At 34.0% G+C, this 19,278-nt stretch overlaps 1 protein-coding gene and 1 pseudogene across 1 annotated transcript; both read left to right on the top strand.

Annotated features, from left to right (window-relative positions):
- Nucleotides 1-478: 478 nt before the first annotated feature.
- On the top strand, nucleotides 479-6,904 carry LOC123922884 (annotated as a pseudogene).
- Nucleotides 6,905-10,277: 3,373 nt separating this feature from the next.
- Nucleotides 10,278-18,574, top strand: LOC123924410 (membrane-bound transcription factor site-2 protease homolog). The gene is made up of 7 exons (XM_045977293.1): nucleotides 10,278-10,610; nucleotides 10,692-10,894; nucleotides 12,883-13,030; nucleotides 16,019-16,099; nucleotides 16,186-16,650; nucleotides 16,771-17,088; nucleotides 18,221-18,574. The coding sequence occupies exons 1-7, from the start codon at nucleotides 10,356-10,358 to the stop codon at nucleotides 18,368-18,370; spliced, it is 1,620 nt and encodes a 539-aa protein (XP_045833249.1). The 5' UTR covers nucleotides 10,278-10,355; the 3' UTR covers nucleotides 18,371-18,574.
- Nucleotides 18,575-19,278: the final 704 nt, after the last annotated feature.

Genomic DNA, 19,278 nt, shown 5'->3' with positions numbered 1-19,278 from the left:
AAATTGTTAGGTACCTATTACCAACTTTATATTATGGTCAAACCTTTTTGCAAAAGTACCTTTACAAATATTTATACTACTTAACTTTATTAGATTGAAAATGACAACTCAAGTTGGTGTTGTAAAATATGTATCTTTGATATGGACAATACCATTAAGACATGTGCTCATGTTTTGCTCTTAGTGTAATACATTAATGAAATTTGTTTGTTATACTCATAAGTCACTTTCAAACAACACATATACAAACATATTTTATGACACAACCATGTTGACTACCATTTGTTGGGATTTCCTTTCATAAAGTTGTATTTTTCATATACCTATCATGCGCCCAAGCACACAATTAAACCTAATGTACCACTTTGTCTCTCAACACAAAAAACCCAAACAACATTGCTTTTCCCATTGACTTACCAAACTAATCACATGATGCGAAGCTAACAAAGTTATGTAACAAGCTACTAAACTAAGAGCAATGGAAATCTCTCAAGCAAAACTAGCTAGATTTAGTAGAAAGCAAAAACAAAAAAAGCAATCCATTAATATCAATGACACAAATCCAGGTATATGCATAAATTTTATTTATTATTTCGTTAATTTATAGAGTAGTGGGTTTTATGTTACTAAAGTATATACAAGTTCTACTTTTTTTTGTTCATGAATAGGAAATGTTATAGCAATGGAGGTTTCAACAAATAATAATGTCATGAGTGATGGAATGACTTCAATACCACAAGATTCAATATTATCTTACTCAAATATAGGTATTTTTAATTTTCAAGTGTCACTTATATTGGAAGTATGTGTGGTGGAATTTATATTCCTAAAGTTCTTAATGGTTATATTTTTTACCTTTGTGAGAGTAGTTAATTTTAGAGAAATGGATGTTTCACAAAAGAATCATGCAATGTTTGATGGAGTGAGATCAATTACACAAGATTCATGCTTATCTTACTCAAATTTAGGTATTTATTAATTTAAAGTGTCACTTTATAATTTTTTCATTAATTAGTTTACTAATGGTTTAAGGAATTTTATCAAATACAGAGAATGTTCAACCAATGGTGAACAATGAGAACAACAACATTACCTCCAGCACCACAGTTACTAAGAGGACACTTGAAAGGATTCCTCTATCTTACTCAAATATAGGTATTTTTAATTTTCAAGTGTGACTTATATTGGAAGTATGTGTGGTGGAATTTATATTCCTAAAGTTTTTAATGGTTATATTTTTTATGTTTGTGAGAGTAGGTAATGTTAGAGCAATGAATGTTTCACAAAACAATCATGCAATGTTTGATGGAATGAGATCAATGACACAAGATTCATGCTTATCTTACTCAAATTTAGGTATTTATTAATCAAAAGTGTCACTTTATAATTTTTTCATTAGTTAGTTTACTAATGGTTTAAGGTATTTTATCATATACAGAGAATGTTCAACCAATGGTGAACAATGAGAACTACAACATTACCTCCAGCACCACAATTACTAAGAGGAAAGCGGATAGGATTCCTCTATCACCTTTGAATCCAGGTATTTTTAGATATACACAAAATAGGGTTCATGTATATTGTTGCATGCAACCTAATGGAGAATGAAAACAATATCATTATGGCAACTAAATTTCTTATAGTATCTCTCTTTGATTTTTGTTAACAGCTTCAATTCTGACTCCAAATATATTTCAAGATTTGAACTTGACCATTCAATCAAAAAGAGCCCGAACTCCAAATCCTAAATACTTTTCTCCAACTTCGTGTTTCATTAACACTCTCAATTCCGATACAGAAATCTCTTCTAACTCAAGACAATGGAGTGAATATCAAAAAGGTTATAATCGTGTTGATGCATTATTTGTTACATGTTGAAACTGTATTTCAAATTACTTAACAAATAATCTACTCTGAGATGTTATCTGATCAGGTACGAATTCCTCAAGAGTTGGTAAAGAGAACAATTCAGCTTCTTCAGGGGTTATCAATCCTACCTCCAAATCAAGAGGTCAATTATTCAGTAAAAAGAAACTAAAAAATAAGTATATTGGTGTGGGAAGATTAGATTTTGAAGATGATATACAAGGTATGTTACTTAAAATGTTGGATAAACTATTTTTGATATTGTAAGCTACATTAAGTTGATTTTAACCTTTTTTATATGCAATATCAGATTCTCCTGATGCGGCAAGAAAACTAGATGATATCAAATCGAAATTGTGTGCAACATCTGAAACCGAACGTATGTATTTAGCTTGGCTTAAATTAATTCAATGTAAAGTATTGATATATGTTAGCACATTATTAATATAAATATGTTTCTCACATACATGTAGCTATCATTAATTTTGGACTTCCGGAATTTACATGTCCAAAATGCGCTGCTGAACTGTGGTATGAGGAAAGGTCTGAAAAATCAAGGGATGTAGTTAAAATTGAATTTTCTATGTGTTGCCAAAAAGGGGAAGTGAAGATACCTCTATTAAAAAAACCTCCAAAACTATTGCTAGATTTAATAAATGGTGATGATCCCAGGAGCAGAAATTATAAGGAAAACTTGAGGGCTTACAATAGCATGTTTGCTTTCACTTCAATGGGTGGTCAAATAGAAGATAAATACAACAATGGCGGTGGACCTCCTCAGTTTATATTAGGTGGTCAAAACTACCATAGAATTGGCTCTCTATTACCAGAGGCAGGAACTACTCCAAAGTTTGCACAATTGTACGTATTTGATACACAAAATGAAGTTAAGAATAGAGCGAAATGTTTTAGGTAATTTTTTATTTTGGGTTTATGATGCTGTCCAGTTATTATGATTAAGAATTTATAAATAGTTGCTTTTTAGTTACTTTACTTAATATCATTATATTATTTTATTTTATCAGGTATGATAATAAAAATAAATCCAAACAAGAGCCCATTGATCTATCTTTAATCAAAGACCTACAAGATATGATACATAGTTACAATCCACTTGCCAAAGCTTATAGGAAGGTCAAAGATGCACTTGAATCTAGCAGTTTTAAGGATTCTCAACTATCATTGCGATTATATCGACATCGTGAAAAAGATTCAAGGATGCATAATATTCCTACGGCTGATGAGGTAGCAGGTTTGATAATTGGAGATTTTGACGATTCAAATATTGGAAGAGACATCATTGTCAATGAAAGAGAATTTGGTTTGACTAGGATTCATGAAACACATGTGCTATTCTTGCCTATGCAATATCCTCTACTCTTTCCACGTGGTGAAAATGGTTGGGAACCAGATATAAAGCGTTTTGATGCGGGAGAATTAACAAAGAAAAAGAAGAGAGAAAGAGTTACAATTAGAGAATTTATTGCCTTTCGACTTCAAGAGAGAAACATGGAATTTGGAAATATTCTTTCTTCTAAAAGGTTGTTTCAACAGTTTGTTGTTGATTGCTACACTATGTTAGAAGCACAGCGCCTATCATTCATCAGAGAAAACCAATCAAAAATTCGTCAAGATGTTCTTAGTGGGATTCAAGAGGCTGTTGAGAGGGGTGATCTGGATGCTTCATTAGTCGGAAAGCGTATCATTGTTCCAGATTCTTTCACCGGAGGTCCAAGGTATATGTTCAATAATTGTCAAGACGCAATGGGAATTTGTAAGAAGTTTGGTTATCCGGATATATTCATTACAGTTACATGTAATGCTAATTGGCCAGAAATACGTGACTTCATTCAACCCAAAGGTCTTCAACCATCTGATCGTCCGGATATTGTTTGTAGAGTGTTCAAAATGAAGTTAGATCAAATGATGTTTGATTTCAAAAAAGATGAAATATTCGGCAAGGTTATAGCAGGTAATATGTTGTCATTTTTGCCCAATTACATTTTGTTAACTATTGTTTGTTCATATTCATTGTTAATATCTATTTCATTAATTGATAAAATTTTATTGTTATTTTATTATAATAGGGATGTATACTGTTGAATTCCAAAAAAGAGGACTTCCACACGCACATATGTTATTGTGGTTAGATGGTAATCATAAGATAAATACTGGTCGTGATATTGACAAGCTAATATCTGCTGAAATTCGTCATCCTAAATTATATCCAAAACTCCATGGTGTTGTTGCTTCATTTATGATGCATGGTCCATGTGGTGCAGCCAATCACAATTCTCCTTGCATGAATGGTAGTCATCACTGCTCAAAATTCTTTCCAAAGAAGTACAAGTCAGCAACAACTATTGATGAAGATGGTTATCCGTCTTACAAGAGACGTGATACCGGAGTCGTTGTAGACAAGAAGGGAGTTAAGCTGGACAATGGCTATGTTGTGCCTTACAATCCTTTCCTGCTGATGAGGTATCAAGCTCATATTAATGATGAAGCTTGCAATAAGTCTACTGCCATCAAGTACTTATTTAAATATGTTAATAAAGGTCCTGATCGGTCACATGTGGAAATCTCAAATGGAAAAAATGTTGCAGAAGGAGCAGAAATTGTTGATGAAATAAAAAGATTTTATGATTGTCGGTATCTTTCTCCATCTGAGGCTGTTTGGAGACTGTTTGCATTCGACATTCATCAAAAATTTCCAGCAGTTATTAGATTGTCTATTCATTTAGAAAATCAACAACCCGTAAGGTTTAATGATAGTAGTAAGCTTCATAATGTGCTCAGTTACTGTGAGATGATCGACACAATGTTTCTTGCATGGTTTAATGCAAATTAGCAATATGAAGAAGGTCGTGATCTGACTTATGCCGAATTCCCTTCTAAGTTTGTTTTTAATTCTCAAGAACATTGTTGGCAACCAAGGAAGCAGGGTTTTAGCATCGGGAGGCTTACATATGTGCCCGTGGGATGTGATGAGTTATACTACTTGAGGATTTTGTTGACAAAGGCAAGGGGTTGTACAAGTTACGAAAGTATCAAAATAGTTGATGGGAAGTTATGCCAAACGTTTAAAGAAGCATGCAGTGAACTGGGCCTTTTAAAGGATGATCAAGAATTCAAAGATGGAATTAGAGAAGCTGTAGCAACAGCTACTGGCAGTGAGATGAGAAATTTGTTTGTTAGACTGTTGAACATGAATACAATGAGGAATCCATATGATGTATGGATGTCTACATGGAAATTATTAGCTGATGATATTCTTTATTATAGAAGAAGACAACTAAATCTTCCAGGTAATTAATCATTTCTTAACTTGAATAATTTTTATACCATATATTTAGTTGATAAAATTGTTGTTCTAATTTTAATAATTTTATGTTGTAGAATTGACACTTACTGAAGATGAGTTACAAAATCTTTGCCTAATTGAGATTCAGAAATTGTTAATGAGAAATGGAAGATCATTGAAAGATTATGAGACAATGCCTCAACCTCTAGATGAAGATGTCAACAACTTTGAAAACAAACTCATAGCTGATGAACTCAGTTACAATAGAGTTGAATTAGGTTTTCTCCATGCAAGTTTGTTACAACAATTGACACAAGAGCAGCATGATGTCTATACAAAGATTATGACATCTATTTTGTCTGACACTGGTGATTTCTACTTTTTGTATGGCTATGGAGGTACTGGGAAGACTTTTTTATGGAGAACACTTTCAGCTGCTTTAAGATCTCAAGGCAAAATTGTACTAAATGTTGCTTCTAGCAATATGGTAAAACAGCTCATTATACTTTTTGTATCTCATTGAAAATTGATGATAAATCAACTTGCAATATTACACAAGGTTCTCACAGAGCCAATTTGTTAAGGGCAGCAAGTCTTATCATATGGGATGAAGCTCCCATGATGAATCGCCAATGTTTTGAAGCATTTGATCGTACAATGAAGGATATTATGTCGAAGGTAGATAAAGACAACCAAACAAAGTCATTTGGTGGGAAGGTAGTTGTTCTAGGTGGAGACTTTAGACAAATCCTACCGGTTGTTAGAAAAGGTACAAGAAGAGATATTGTTAGTAAAACAATATGATCCTCAAAATTATGGAAGCATTGCAATGTTTTGAAGTTGACAAAAAACATAAGGCTCAAAAGTGGTTAAAATGAAAATGAACAAGCTGAACTAAAAGAATTTGCTGATTGGATTTTAAAGATTGGAGATGGTCTGATAGATCCAGATGATAGTGGAGAGGCGCAAATTGAAATTCCTGAAGATTTGCGTAGTTTAGAAGCAGATAACCCGTTGCTTAATTTGGTTAATTTTGTTTATCCAAATATTGTAACTAATTATACCCAGCCAAAATGTTTTGAAGATCAAGCAATACTTGGCCCAACTTTAGAAGTTGTTCAACAGGTAAATGATTTTGTACTATCTATGATCCCTTCTGAAGAAAAACAATATTTAAGTTGTGACACACCTTGCAAGTCTGATGAGAATTATGAAGTTCCAAGTGATTGGTTTACATATGAGTTCTTAAATGATATTACATGTTCCGGGATACCCAATCATCGCTTAACTTTGAAAGTTGGCGTGCCTGTTATGTTGTTGCGTAATATTGATCAAGCTAGCGGACTTTGCAATGGTACAAGACTGCAGGTTAGGGACTTGGGGAAAAACATTATAAAAGCTTCAATTATAGATGGAAAACATGCTGGTGAAATGGTATTTCTTCCAAGGATGGACTTAGTACCAACTGATTTTGGGCTTCCTTTCAAGTTTTCTCGCCGTCAATTTCCTATATGCTTATGTTTTGCTATGACAATTAATAAAAGTCAAGGACAATCAATGTCCAAGGTTGGATTGTACTTACCTCGGCCAGTCTTTACACATGGTCAACTTTATGTAGCTATTTCAAGAGTGACAACCAAAAGAGGCTTAAAGGTCCTTATATTAGACGAAGATGGGAAGCCGTGCAGCACCACTCTAAATGTGGTATATCCTGAGATCTTTGAATGTTTGTAGAACCTTTGGCATATGCAGTTAACATAAGGTATTTGTTCTTATTATCTTCTTTAAAAAAGTTTGTTATAATTTGGATTATATTTATTAGTTTAAGTTAAATATTAGTTATAGTTTATAACAAATATATGAGACCAATTTCATTTCTGGAAGTTATATTATTATAACACCACTTACAATAATCTTGCAGGTTTAGAATGCAATGAAGGAAATATTTGAAAGCTCCCTGATGATGAGCAATTGATCAAATTCTTATTGATCGATGTCATGTAGCTAATTTGTTAGGATTAAGTTTTGTGACAAGTAGGAAAAAATCTTTTGTGATTAATATGTATTAATTAGGATTTATTTGAATTTGGTGCCAATCGAAGTCTCGAACATCTGTTGAATGAATCTTTTAACATGATGATATTATGTTAACAACCATTTGTCTAATTGTTGTATTTAACCAGATATTTCAAGCATCCTCGCCCGTCATCTTTTATGCCAAAATAGGTATTGCTTCAGTAGTGATGTTTGTTGACGTTTTACTCTTGAGTTTGGTTTTGCAAGATGAAGAGGCCTTCATAATGTGATGATAATTATGCATGTCTGCGAAAATGTTCATTTTCCTGCCATTTTTGAGAAGATAGCAGTGATTTCCCTGCACTCTATAGGTTTGTTTTGTTATAATTTCAAAAAACCCATTTATGATTATTTTATTTTTTTGGAGTTTTGGTTTGATGGTTTGCTTTGTGACAATTTTAGCTGCTGTTAATTTCATGGTTTTGTTATTTATAAGCCCGCATAAATTAGTGTTGGTTTAATCAGATAATATAATCGTTCTCGCCCGTGCGTTGCACGGGTTCCTAACTAGTTAAATACAAAAGAGGCTTTTATATTTCGCATAACTTTATGATGAATTTTATTTTAGTTAGAAATGTATTTATATTATTTTTTTAAAGAGAAATATATGGATATGATATTAAGTTTTGGTAAAAAGAAGAAAAATGAATGTGGTGACATTGTTGTAAATTGAAAGTGAAATGTATGAATATTATTATATGTTGATATTTTTTTTTATATCTTTTAGGAAATTTTAGGTGGAATTAGAAAAAAAAAATATTTTTTTTAAAATTATCATCCATGGATATCTGTTAATATTCGCGGATACCTCAAATCCCGTGGATTACCCGCTTAGTGGATACCCGCTCGGATATGGACCGGATACGGATATCATATTTATCTAATGGAGTGGACACGAATATCATACTATATGCGCCCATGAATATCCACTGACATCCACTTTCAGGATGTCAAGCTAAGTTTGATCTATCAGGTCACGTTGAGTTTCACCTTTAGTTGAACTATGCAAGTCATTTCAACCTTGAAGGAAAATTTTGGTCCTCAAGAGAAGTTCTATATGGTCTGCCACACATCATGTACAAACATATTGATGTAAGATACACATGTTCCAACTCCATGCGACCTACACAAACAAGTGATGTGAGCTACACGTGCTTCAGCTCCACCTATCCAGTATGGACGAGTCGCGCATGGATCTTAGAGTAATAGATTATCGGGCTTGGACATTAGGTTAATAAATGATGAACTATATAAAGGGAAAGGTCCATTAGGTCAATAAATAGATATTTAGTTTTGTCATCTTACTTCATTCCTTGCACGCCCTACAAAATTACCAAAATACCCCCGTAAATGAGAGGAGGATTTTTTTCTCTCAAAAATCTCATTTTTATAACGTCCGCTACTTGAGTAGCGGACAGTAAATGATAAAATTTCATGTTATGGGGTATTTTTTTTCTCAAATTTTACATCTTTATAACGTCCGCTACTTAAGTAGAGGGTTGGTAAAAAACTTGAATTTCATGTAGGGTGTTTTTTCCTAAAAATATATCATTTTTATAATGTCCGCTATTTAAGTAGCGGAATGGTAAAACTAGAAACTCGCACGGCGCGCGAGAAATTGGTAGGATGACAAAAGTAAATCTCTAATAAAAAAATAATGGACTATAAAAGAAAACACTTAGGAGACATCAGAGGGTGAATCAATTCTAGGGCAAACAATGTATTTACTTTAGTCATTTTTCAGAGTACTCTAATAATTCCTTTCAAGGCATTTCATCAAGTAACTCACATATCGTAAATGTCTTGTGTTTACATACGTGAATAGTCGTAGAATGATTTTTAACTTATTTTCGTACAAATATTGAAACACATCAATCGAAAAGACATTCAAATAAGTTAAATAATCAACGTGTCACATTAGATTAAATCAAATGCGATAGTTCATTTGGACTCCCACATAACTTATTACGTCTTTAATGAGAAAATTGCCTATTATAATTTGTTAGGTAACAAGTTAGAAGTTTTTGCTAATATTTTTACTCTAACTAAAATTTGATTTAAATCACCTCAAGTGGTGTGGAGATGTGACCCTTCCATTTTTAGATGTGGTTGCGAAAACAAAGTCCATGTTAAATGTTAGATCTTCACTTAAGCGTCACATCATATTATATACATTACTCTATGACAATTGACACGTTATAATTTCATAGAAGAAATTGCAAATTTGTAAAATATAGTGAGTAATTTGAAGGACACAATTTGCAAAATTAGTCGGATCTAGTTTAATTGACAATGATGATATGACTTTGTCTAACATGCACAAGCTAAACAAGTATGCTACCATGCACAAACTTGTTTACATCATTGAATCAACATGTCTCGCAATTGGATCAATAAGTTACATCACATCTCATATGATGTAAAAATAAACTCATGCATGATAAAAGATTTCACTTACACATCATGGATATTTACTCCGCTAATATAACTAAATTGAACAACTTCTTTCGGATACAAGCTCAGAACACCGGATTGTGTTGATGAGTTTAAGGGCATGTTTGGATTGGTGGTAAAGGATGAAATTGAATAGAGTGGAGTGATAGCTAATCATATTCCATTGTTTGGATTTGTAAAAGTTGAATTGAGTGAAATGAAACCTAATGAATAACTCATTTCATCTCATTCCATCCATCCAACCTTGTATTTTTCTTTCTCCCCCAATTTGGGGTGTATGGAATGGAATGAGACTTTTAATATTACCATTTTGTCCCTATTTTTGCTTGATTAGTAACGCTACTTCTTCTCAAATATATATATTCTTCTCACTTATCTTCAATGTTTTTCCATTTTTTCACCGATAGTAGGGTGCAATATTCTTGTACATTTTTTCAAATATATCGTGCGTACTATTCATATAATCTATTTTGATCATAATTTTTTTATTAACATATAAAAATAAATATTAGCATATAAGAAGAGTTCAATTTGTCTCGATGAATGTTTTAAAAAACGGAGAAAGTAAGATTTTAGTAGTAGTAATATGTTTTATTTTAAGGGTTTGGTGGACTGGCCTGGACTGGCGATCTTTGCCTCAACACACTGATCGACCATGGAAATGGAAACGAGACGAATACGAAGGTTTGTGAGTCATCAAAGACGCAACAACACTCTTCTTCCACTTCAAACACCTTCATCTTCCTCCAATCATCTTTCCAACACCATTTCATTCTTCTATTGCGATTACAAATTCACTTCCTTCAATAAACCCCTTTTCAACTTCGGTCGCAAATACTCCAACTTTTTCCGACTATGGTTTTCAATTGGCCTTGGTTTTGCCCTTTCTGCCATGCTTGGTGTTACTCTGGTAACGGTTTTTTGCTTATGGTCACTAATTACTATATTTTGTTCTGTTCAATTTGATTGATTTTGTTTGTTTTTGTTTTAGATTATGCTTTGGGAGTTAGCAATAGCTTTGAATTTATGTGGGGAAAGCAATGAGATTCGAAGTTTAATTAGTGAATTGCTATTTGGATTCCCGAATTTGTTGTCTGGTTTCACCTTATCGTTTGCTGATGCTGGATATATATGTATTTCTACCATTATATCTGTTTTTCTGCATGAATTTGGTCATGCACTCGCCGCCGCTAGGTCAGTTGTTTTTTCTTTGTTATTCAACATTGACACTTTACACGTCGACATTGATAATAAATTGAAAAATGGAAGTAATTGGATTGGTGGATGTAAATGTAATCACACTTGTCGGTGTTAAACAACAAATATACATTCAATCTTAAGTGTCAGTGCTATATGTTAAGAAGTCCCGCATCGGATGTGAGAGTTTATAAAGTCGAAGCAACCCTCACCTTACAAGCTGGTTTTGTAGCGTTTAGTTAGGTTCAACTCCCAATTCTAAGACTATATAGGTTTCGCTTAGTTGAGTTATATCTTAAGCTATTGTTAGAAGAATCTTTAGAATGGATTTGATCACACTCATCTGTTTGTTGCTCCTAAATGTTAAAACATCTTGATGTTTGATTATTTTTATTAGATAAGAGGGGTTCATTTGTTTTAGATTCTCTAAATTTCACTTTTTATACAAATAGCTTAAAAGATTAATCTTTGGAGACTTCTAAAAATCATTTTTCAAGAAGGACAAAACTTATACACTGTTCTATACCTACAGTTTTTACTGTTTTCTAATCAAAAGTTGACATCTGTATTGTTTTATCCACGTCAACTATAAGGGGAATGGCGTGAAGTTTTAATTTTTTTCCCAATTAAGCGCAGTCCGTTTATTGACGAACACCACACCATCATACCGTCCTAATTACAGAATCAGCCATTGTTCTTCTTAGACTCCCTTCACTCTGAATGTTATCCTTAACCTTAATCAACCTCCAATTTAATATAATTCACAAAAAAAACCTCCAATTTAATAGCACCCCTATTCATATAATTGACTGTTCCGATGAGTTCACACAACACAATTTCTTAATCAATCTCCAAGCTTTCTTGCTGCGTGATACCAACCCCCACAACGTATATGAAATGCCAAGAACCGACAAGCAATAACCGACATCGATTATTGGGAAGATGAAGGAAAATACAATAAAGTTGATTTGACCAACGTTGATTTAGAAGGATCGTCTGTCATGCTTTTGACTATGGATTACAAAATGAGGGCGGTGGTGGTGATGTGGTGCTCCCCAAAAACGGATGGCAGTGATGGCGGTGATTACGGAAAAACGATAAAACTTCACGTCGTTTAACTCCTATAGCTTACGTGGATAAAACAATACAAATGTCAACTTTTGATTAGAGAACAGTAAAAACTGTAGGTATGGAACAGTGTATAAGTTTTGTCCTTTCAAGAAAATGATTTTTGAGAATAACCCACACATAAACATAACTACACTCTAATTGTTTCTGCTAGACCGACATATTTCCCTGGGGAACCGGTAAATATTTCTGCTATGAAAAAAGGTGTGATAAGAAATTTTCAATTTTTCGTGCTCTTGCTACGATTAAGCGATCCTTTTTCCATAAAAATGTTTTAAACAAACGGGCCCATTATGTGAGTAGACATGCTTCATACTGAATGCATTTTTTCTTGATAAATTTCCTACTGAATGCCTCATCAGTAGCACTCCTTTTCCATAACTTAATTTGAAGTTGAAGTAAATTCATAATGTAGATGAACAAGTGAGAATAACTTCATCTAATTTTAACATTTAACTAAACTACTAATAAATTGGTGAACTCAACATAGCTTTAGAGGAGAATTTAAGTAAGATTCACTAAGAAAGACTCCCAAGTAATGTTCTCAAGATCACGAGTTTCCTCTTGGAGGCCTTAAAGGGCTGAATCGTGAGTTGGACTATGGATCAATAGCGACCCGAGTATGGTCGTAAAAATGTGGGATCATATATTTCAGCATCAGTAATGCAGCATGTTATTTAAAAACAACAAGGGTGTATTTCCAATGATCATTTCAGCAGTAGAGTTTTATTGTTCTTTTATAGTTTTATTTACTTTGTGATTATGCAGATATCAAGGATATCAAATTAGTTTTGCTTGAAATGTCAAAAGCTAGATTCTCATTCCTTATGCTATTGCACCTTTTCAATGGAAAGCAGTGAGGGAATACAAATAGAGTACATTGCCATCTTCATGGCAGTTCTATTTCCTGGTGCTCTGGTTGCCTTCAATGATGAATTGGTGCAAGCTTCACAACATTTGACTGCCCTCCGCGTATATTCTGCTGGCATTTGGCACAATGCAGTTGTAAGTTGAATATAAAATAGAATCCATTGACACTACTGTTACTCAATAAGCTTTAAACATACATTGATTATCAGTAATGTGAGGACAGCCCATTAACTTCCTTACCAGCACTGGTTGTCTTCGAACAAGCTATAATTTGATTTTGTCTGATCACATGTCATATTTTATGGAAAAAATGACACTAATATGTCCATCTTAGACAAGGGAAAGAAAGAGAGGCAACACAATAAACGAGGGATAATATAACGTGCAATATAAGCGTCTAGGGCTTACAATGTTAATTGTAATTAACTTGATTGAGATGTATAACCACTTATAACAAAAGGATATTTGCTACACAGTTTTATCATAATATAACTCACATATATACACGCAATTTTGTTTTTCACATTAGCATATAAGATATACTATAATAACGTCAAATAGATTATTTACATTAATAATATAAGTTATTATTTTGTGTATTCCTTTTTCTCCATCTATATCCAAAAGAACAAACGGCTGATCCTGTAACTCCAACAAAAAATGGCCTTAATGGCTGCTTGCTTGGGATGAATTTTAGTTGAATCCCAAATACAATAGTTCTACAAAGCTTACCCCTTCTAAGGTACTCTATGGAATAGACCACCCGTCCCCTCTTTTACTTTTAAGGTACTCTATGGAATAGACCACCCCGTTCCCTCTTTTATCAAGAATCAAGAGATACAACTATCCCTTCTGCGGTAAATGATGTTAATCAGATGATTGTGGAGAGGGTTGCTATCCTAAGTGAGTTACGGGTTAATCTACTTAAAGCACAAGATAGATATTGGCACAATATGCCAGTTGATAAATGCAAAAAAAAAAGGTGCATTACCAAATTGGAGATTGGATTTTTCTCAATATACAGCCTTATTGGCCTAAGTCTCTGGCCAAGAAAATGAACTTGAAGCTAACTATGGTGCTTTGTGGACCCTACCAAATTCTCAAGCAAATTGGAAAGGTGGCCTATCAATTACAATTTACAACTACTTCTATCACATCATATTTGATGTCTCTCTTTTGGAGAAGGCTGTTTCACCCTTGTTCCCCAATGCTTGCCTGTTTGAAGACATGGAGTTAATGCGGTATCACAGTTTTAATTTATTGGAAGATTTACTTACCTCTGAAGTTCCTGAGTATCACCTTGAGGAAATGGCAAAACTATTTTTTTAGGGGAGGATATTGTTAGACCTCTAATTAATGCGGTGTATAGTAGACGTAGAGTTAAGCTTATTTCATGCGGGGCTGTGGGCTTAGATCCGGTTCATGTGCACCAACTGCTGTTAATTAGAGTGACAGACTGTGTAAATGGGAGAGTTAGTGTAGGGTATTATACTGCTATAAATAGTATAGGGCAAAAGGAAAATAATTGGGAATTAATTAGTTGGTAGAAGAGAACAGAGTCTCCAAGGTTCGTGGTCATTTCATGTTTCTATATTCTCTTTGAATTGACTCCGGGTTCAAGGGAGAGGGTGTTTTCCATAAGGATTCTCCCCTTCCTTCAGTCTATATTAAGCATATTAAGGTTGTCAAACTTTGAGATTCTATGTCAAGTGGTCAACCCGTTTTGCTAGGTACACTCTGATCATAAGAGTCTACCTAATATTAAACAAAATATTTTAGAAATCCCTATGTTGTCGATAGCACGCTGTAGCGGTGTAGCGTGCGACCCTCTACTGTCCCGCCGCAGGCCCGCAAAGCGCTATTGAGAGTAGCGGAAATAGCGGCCGCTATTAGTGATTGAAAAGCGGTGCAATCCCGGTATCATAGCACTTTGATGGTCGCTATTGCAATTTTGGGGGCAAATTCTCAAAAACCTACATTTTGAAATTATTTTTAATTTGTTGAGGGTCGTGTTCAATTGTTCAATTCTGGCCGCTTTTCATTCTTCTTCTCTTCGTGCTGCCATCATCGTTCCTTTGAGTTTGAATCCTTCCATTGTTGCCTTGCTCTCATTTGAGTTCTTCTTTATTTCGTGTCCTGTCATCGTTGTTCTCCTTGCTCTGTTTCTGTGCAAAGGCTTATATTCTCCTTCCTTTCTGTTTCTGTTTGAGTTCTTCTTTCTTGGTTTGTTTTTGTTTTCGTTCTTCTCCTTCCTTTTTGTGCAATTTATTTTGTTTACTTTTAGAACTTGCTTTTGTCTTTTTTTATGGGATGTCATTTTGACTACGTTTAAAACCTGATTTTGATGGAATGTTATTTTGATGACAGCACCCCACAAATGCAATAATCAAATTGTAACATACTGAACCTGTGCAACATAAATTTATAAACGCGAGTTACAAAAACTCAATAAGAGGATGCTCTGTAAAGTGCAAAAGCAGTTACTCAGCAGATTATAAAGGTATCTAATTTCACAAATGTTTCAGTAAATAACACAACAGCGTAAAATACTAAGAGCAAGTGAATGTCCCTTGTGACTGTGATGGTCGTGCTTCAGTGCTGTGCACGTTGCAGGGAAGGTCGCCAGAGAGAGGAGGTTTGCTTTTTAGTGTTGGGCGCATTCCCTGTGAAGGTCATGTTTCAGTGAACGCTGCTAGAGTGAGTGTATGTCTTTGTGTATTGCTGGAGAGAACAGTTTCACTTCCCACGCGTTTCAGATCCGTGTTCCAGTGCTGTTTCTGTTTCAAATGTGAAGGAAGAACAAACAACGTCAATGATGAAATGAAAGAAGGGGTTTATCGTGTGTTTGGGCCAATTTAGAAAACAAAATCAAACTCGTAAAATCACCCCACATGCAATTTCGTGTGAATTTTAATTTTTAAATATTATTTTCACTCCAGTCAGTGCAGAAACATTTCCACATTCATTTCAGCTTGGTTTGGTTACCTGGAGTGATACGATTCCATGAGTTAACACTCAATCACAACAACCTTGATGTGTATATGAGTGCTTGTATATTTAGTGTTAGATTTTTACACTGTCCAGATTGCTTATTGCATTTATAAAACTTCAACCTTTTTCTAGTGTTGTGCAGCTTGCGGACTGACATTATTCCTCCTTCCCTTGCTCTTGTTTCCCTTATACAGCAGTGGTCATGGAGCAATGGTACTACTTTTATATCATTTTGGATTGACCATTTTCCGGTGTACATATCTTTCTAATTGCATGTGTGGTGGCTATATGTGAAACAGGTTTTGGATGTACCCCCAACCTCACCTTTGTTTGGTTATTTGGCTCCTGGTGATGTTATTATATCTGTGGATAATGTACCCATCAGAAATGCTCAAGAGTGGTTGAAGCTTAATACTTTGACATATGACACCCAACTTAAAAATGTAAATATTTCCCAGCACACTGGAGACTTGGGTGTTCTCAATAATAGGAAGGGTTACTGTGTTCCTAGTCTTGTGATGGAAGCAAGCAAAATTACCGAATTGCTGGAAAATCAACATGTTTGTCCCAGGGAACTTTCTACTTTCGTAAAAATTTCATGCTCTGACAATATTACACTGGATGATGGTCAGAGTGAAACTGATCTATCAAATGGGAGAAGGAATATCTACTGCTTAAATGCTAAAGATGTTGTCAAACTTGATAAGTGTGGTGATGGCTGGGGGCTAGCTACATCAAAGGGAAGTAGCTGCTCATGCTCTCAGGTAGATTATTTAGCTGAATATTAATAACCTTTCTAGTTTGTCTTTATCCTCTTGCTCTTAAGTTGTACTTGGACACTAAGATACAATGCATACTGAAGACTCACTTGATATTTTTCACAGGATGAGTTTTGTTTAGCTCCAGTTCAGGAGCCTGGAATGGTATGGGTTGAGATCACATATTCAAGTCTTTCGCATGAATGTTTGCATGAAGAAAACAGGTTACCAGTTTCCAATTCTTCTGACCTTGAGGAAACTAATTGTGGTGCTACATTTATTTTTGCTGGTGATGTTATCTCAATGGCACATTCAATTCACCTAACATCATATCAGCCTCGCTGGGGACCAAATATTGTTGCATATTTTCCAAATTTTCTAGAAAGAATTTTAATATGGACATTCCATGTCTCTCTAGCTCTGGCTCTTCTCAATGGTTTACCAGTAAGTGATGAACTTCTTATATTAGGCATTGCATTATCTCAAGCATTGGTTCTTGATATGTGCATTAGCAGTGTAAATTATCCATAGATGTATACAATCTTATTCGATGTTTCATTTAATGCTTTATTTTGATTTACTGACATCTAACATAACAGGTAAAAGATAGCTTCACCACAGACAGAAATCTGTTCAATGAAGATAAAAAATATTAATATATATATATATATATATATATATATATATATATATATATATATATATATATATAGAAAAATAAAACAATGGAGCAATTAGCAATTACTTGAAAACATTTGTTTGAGCAGCTTAATTGTTTGATCACTTCAGACCTTGAATTTTTTCTTCTAAAAGAGCGAATGTTGGTATAATTAGTATATGTTGGAGGTGGAGATTGAACCCTCTCCCACCTTACAACTTAAGATCTTAATCTATGTTCAATAGATTATGAGAATACAGTTAGCCTGCTGCATGGTGAGTTAAGCAGGATGGTATTAAGGAGTTGGGGTTTGTAGGTTAAAAATAAATAAGTTGGGTTCTATTTAAGGAAAACAATAGGCCTTCAAGGAATATATGTTACAATAATGCAAGGAAAGTGTTTTTTTTTGTTTTTGTTATTTCCAAGGTTAAGTCAATGAGGTTGTAGTGTTCTAGCGAGAAAATTTTACTAGATAAGTAGTTCTGACTTCTGATAGTTACTGAAGTCAGTTACTTCCTATTCATGTTGCTAGTAACAAAACTAAGAAGGCATAACTTATGCATATATAGGCCACTCTACATTATATAATTCCTGAATACTCCTCGAGTAAATACTTTTCGGGCATTGATATTAGAATACTTAGTAGAAGGCACAGTGGAAGGGAATGCAACTCTTGCATTTCATTTATGTCCTTAATTTAAACATTACCATTATAAGAAACTGTGATTCAGTTGGTTTCATCTCCCTTGCAAATTCAAAGAAAATGATTGGTTTGTGTCCTAGAAACTGCTTCTGTTGATGGAGTAACAAAGATTGAAAGAGATGGATAATGTGTGTCTAAGCTTTTTGATGCATTACTTCTGAGACCAGTTTTTGTTTCTATTGTTAACTTTCCGTTGATTATGATGCTATTATCAGGTGTATTTTCTGGATGGTGAATCTATTTTGGAAGCAACTTTATCCCACTTTACTTCATTAAGTCCAAGGAAGAGGAAGAAGGTTCTTAGACTATGTCTCCTTTGTGGATTACTTGTTTCTATTTTTGGCCTTTTTCGGTTACTTCTTTAGTTATATTTTTATATCACCATTTTTTTTGTATTTTGAAATGAGTATATGAGAATAAATCAACTCCGCGGACAAAACCTGAATGTTCAAAATTTTGGTTCCAATTCTGAAGGAATCAATCAACTTCACAGGGTGAAATTCAGGTAACTTTCAATAGAATATGATTTTTATTGATCTATTGTTAGAATTACTAATTATCTTGTTGAAGTAACTAGTACAATAACCACCAAAATATTTTCTGTAGGATAAGTTACATAAATCAAATGTTGTCATAATGTCCTATTGTAAAATCTCGTCTAATTACCAACCACAATGCTTTCTCTTTCTTTCTTTCTTTTTTTCAGTTCAAAATAAGTTAATTTAGATACATTTTTTGCGGAATAATCTTAGGAAGACAAATCACCAAATTTTCAAGGACCAATTTTTAGGAGATTTTCGTTTGCCCCCCTACCTACTTCTTGCGTGCCTGCACGTTTTCATTTTTACCCCTCTGCTACTTAAGTAGGGTGGCAAAAGAAATTCTCATTTTTTAGGACCAATCAAAGTGTGCTTAACAAGTTTGTTAACTATAAGACCAAGTCAGTGCTTTGCCAAATGAAAAGATCAAGGCAGTGCTTGTTACACCTCCCAATGTTTGCTACTATACCCCTCCCCTTTACTTTTCCCATTTTATACAACACTTTTCCCCATAGCATGCACACCTCCTCCATTTCCTTTGTTCATAGTGACAGAACCCTAGCCATTGAGTTTGGCTTTGTTCCATTTGTTGTCTATTTATGAGAGAGATAGTGGCAAATAAAACATTGGGTGGGGCTTATTAGTGGAATCTACTTATTAAATGAATCTCATTAAATCTACCATTTGTGTCTATCTCTCTAATAAATGGACAAAAAATGGAGGGTAGTAAACGG

Source organism: Trifolium pratense, linkage group LG4 (assembly GCF_020283565.1).
Source record: "Trifolium pratense cultivar HEN17-A07 linkage group LG4, ARS_RC_1.1, whole genome shotgun sequence".
In the NCBI taxonomy this organism is placed as follows: Eukaryota; Viridiplantae; Streptophyta; class Magnoliopsida; order Fabales; family Fabaceae; genus Trifolium; species Trifolium pratense.
This window is presented reverse-complemented; position numbering and strand designations above follow the sequence as displayed.

What these genes read in the sequence shown, in the direction of transcription:
- LOC123924410 (XM_045977293.1), top strand. Translation starts at nt 10,356, where the DNA reads ATGGAAATGGAAACGAGACGAATACGAAGGTTTGTGAGTCATCAAAGA. An exon ending in CATGCACTCGCCGCCGCTAG is followed by an intron (nt 10,895 to 12,882) that starts GTCAGTTGTTTT and finishes AATGGAAAGCAG; the next exon opens with TGAGGGAATACAAATAGAGT. An exon ending in GCAGTGGTCATGGAGCAATG is followed by an intron (nt 16,100 to 16,185) that starts GTACTACTTTTA and finishes TATGTGAAACAG; the next exon opens with GTTTTGGATGTACCCCCAAC.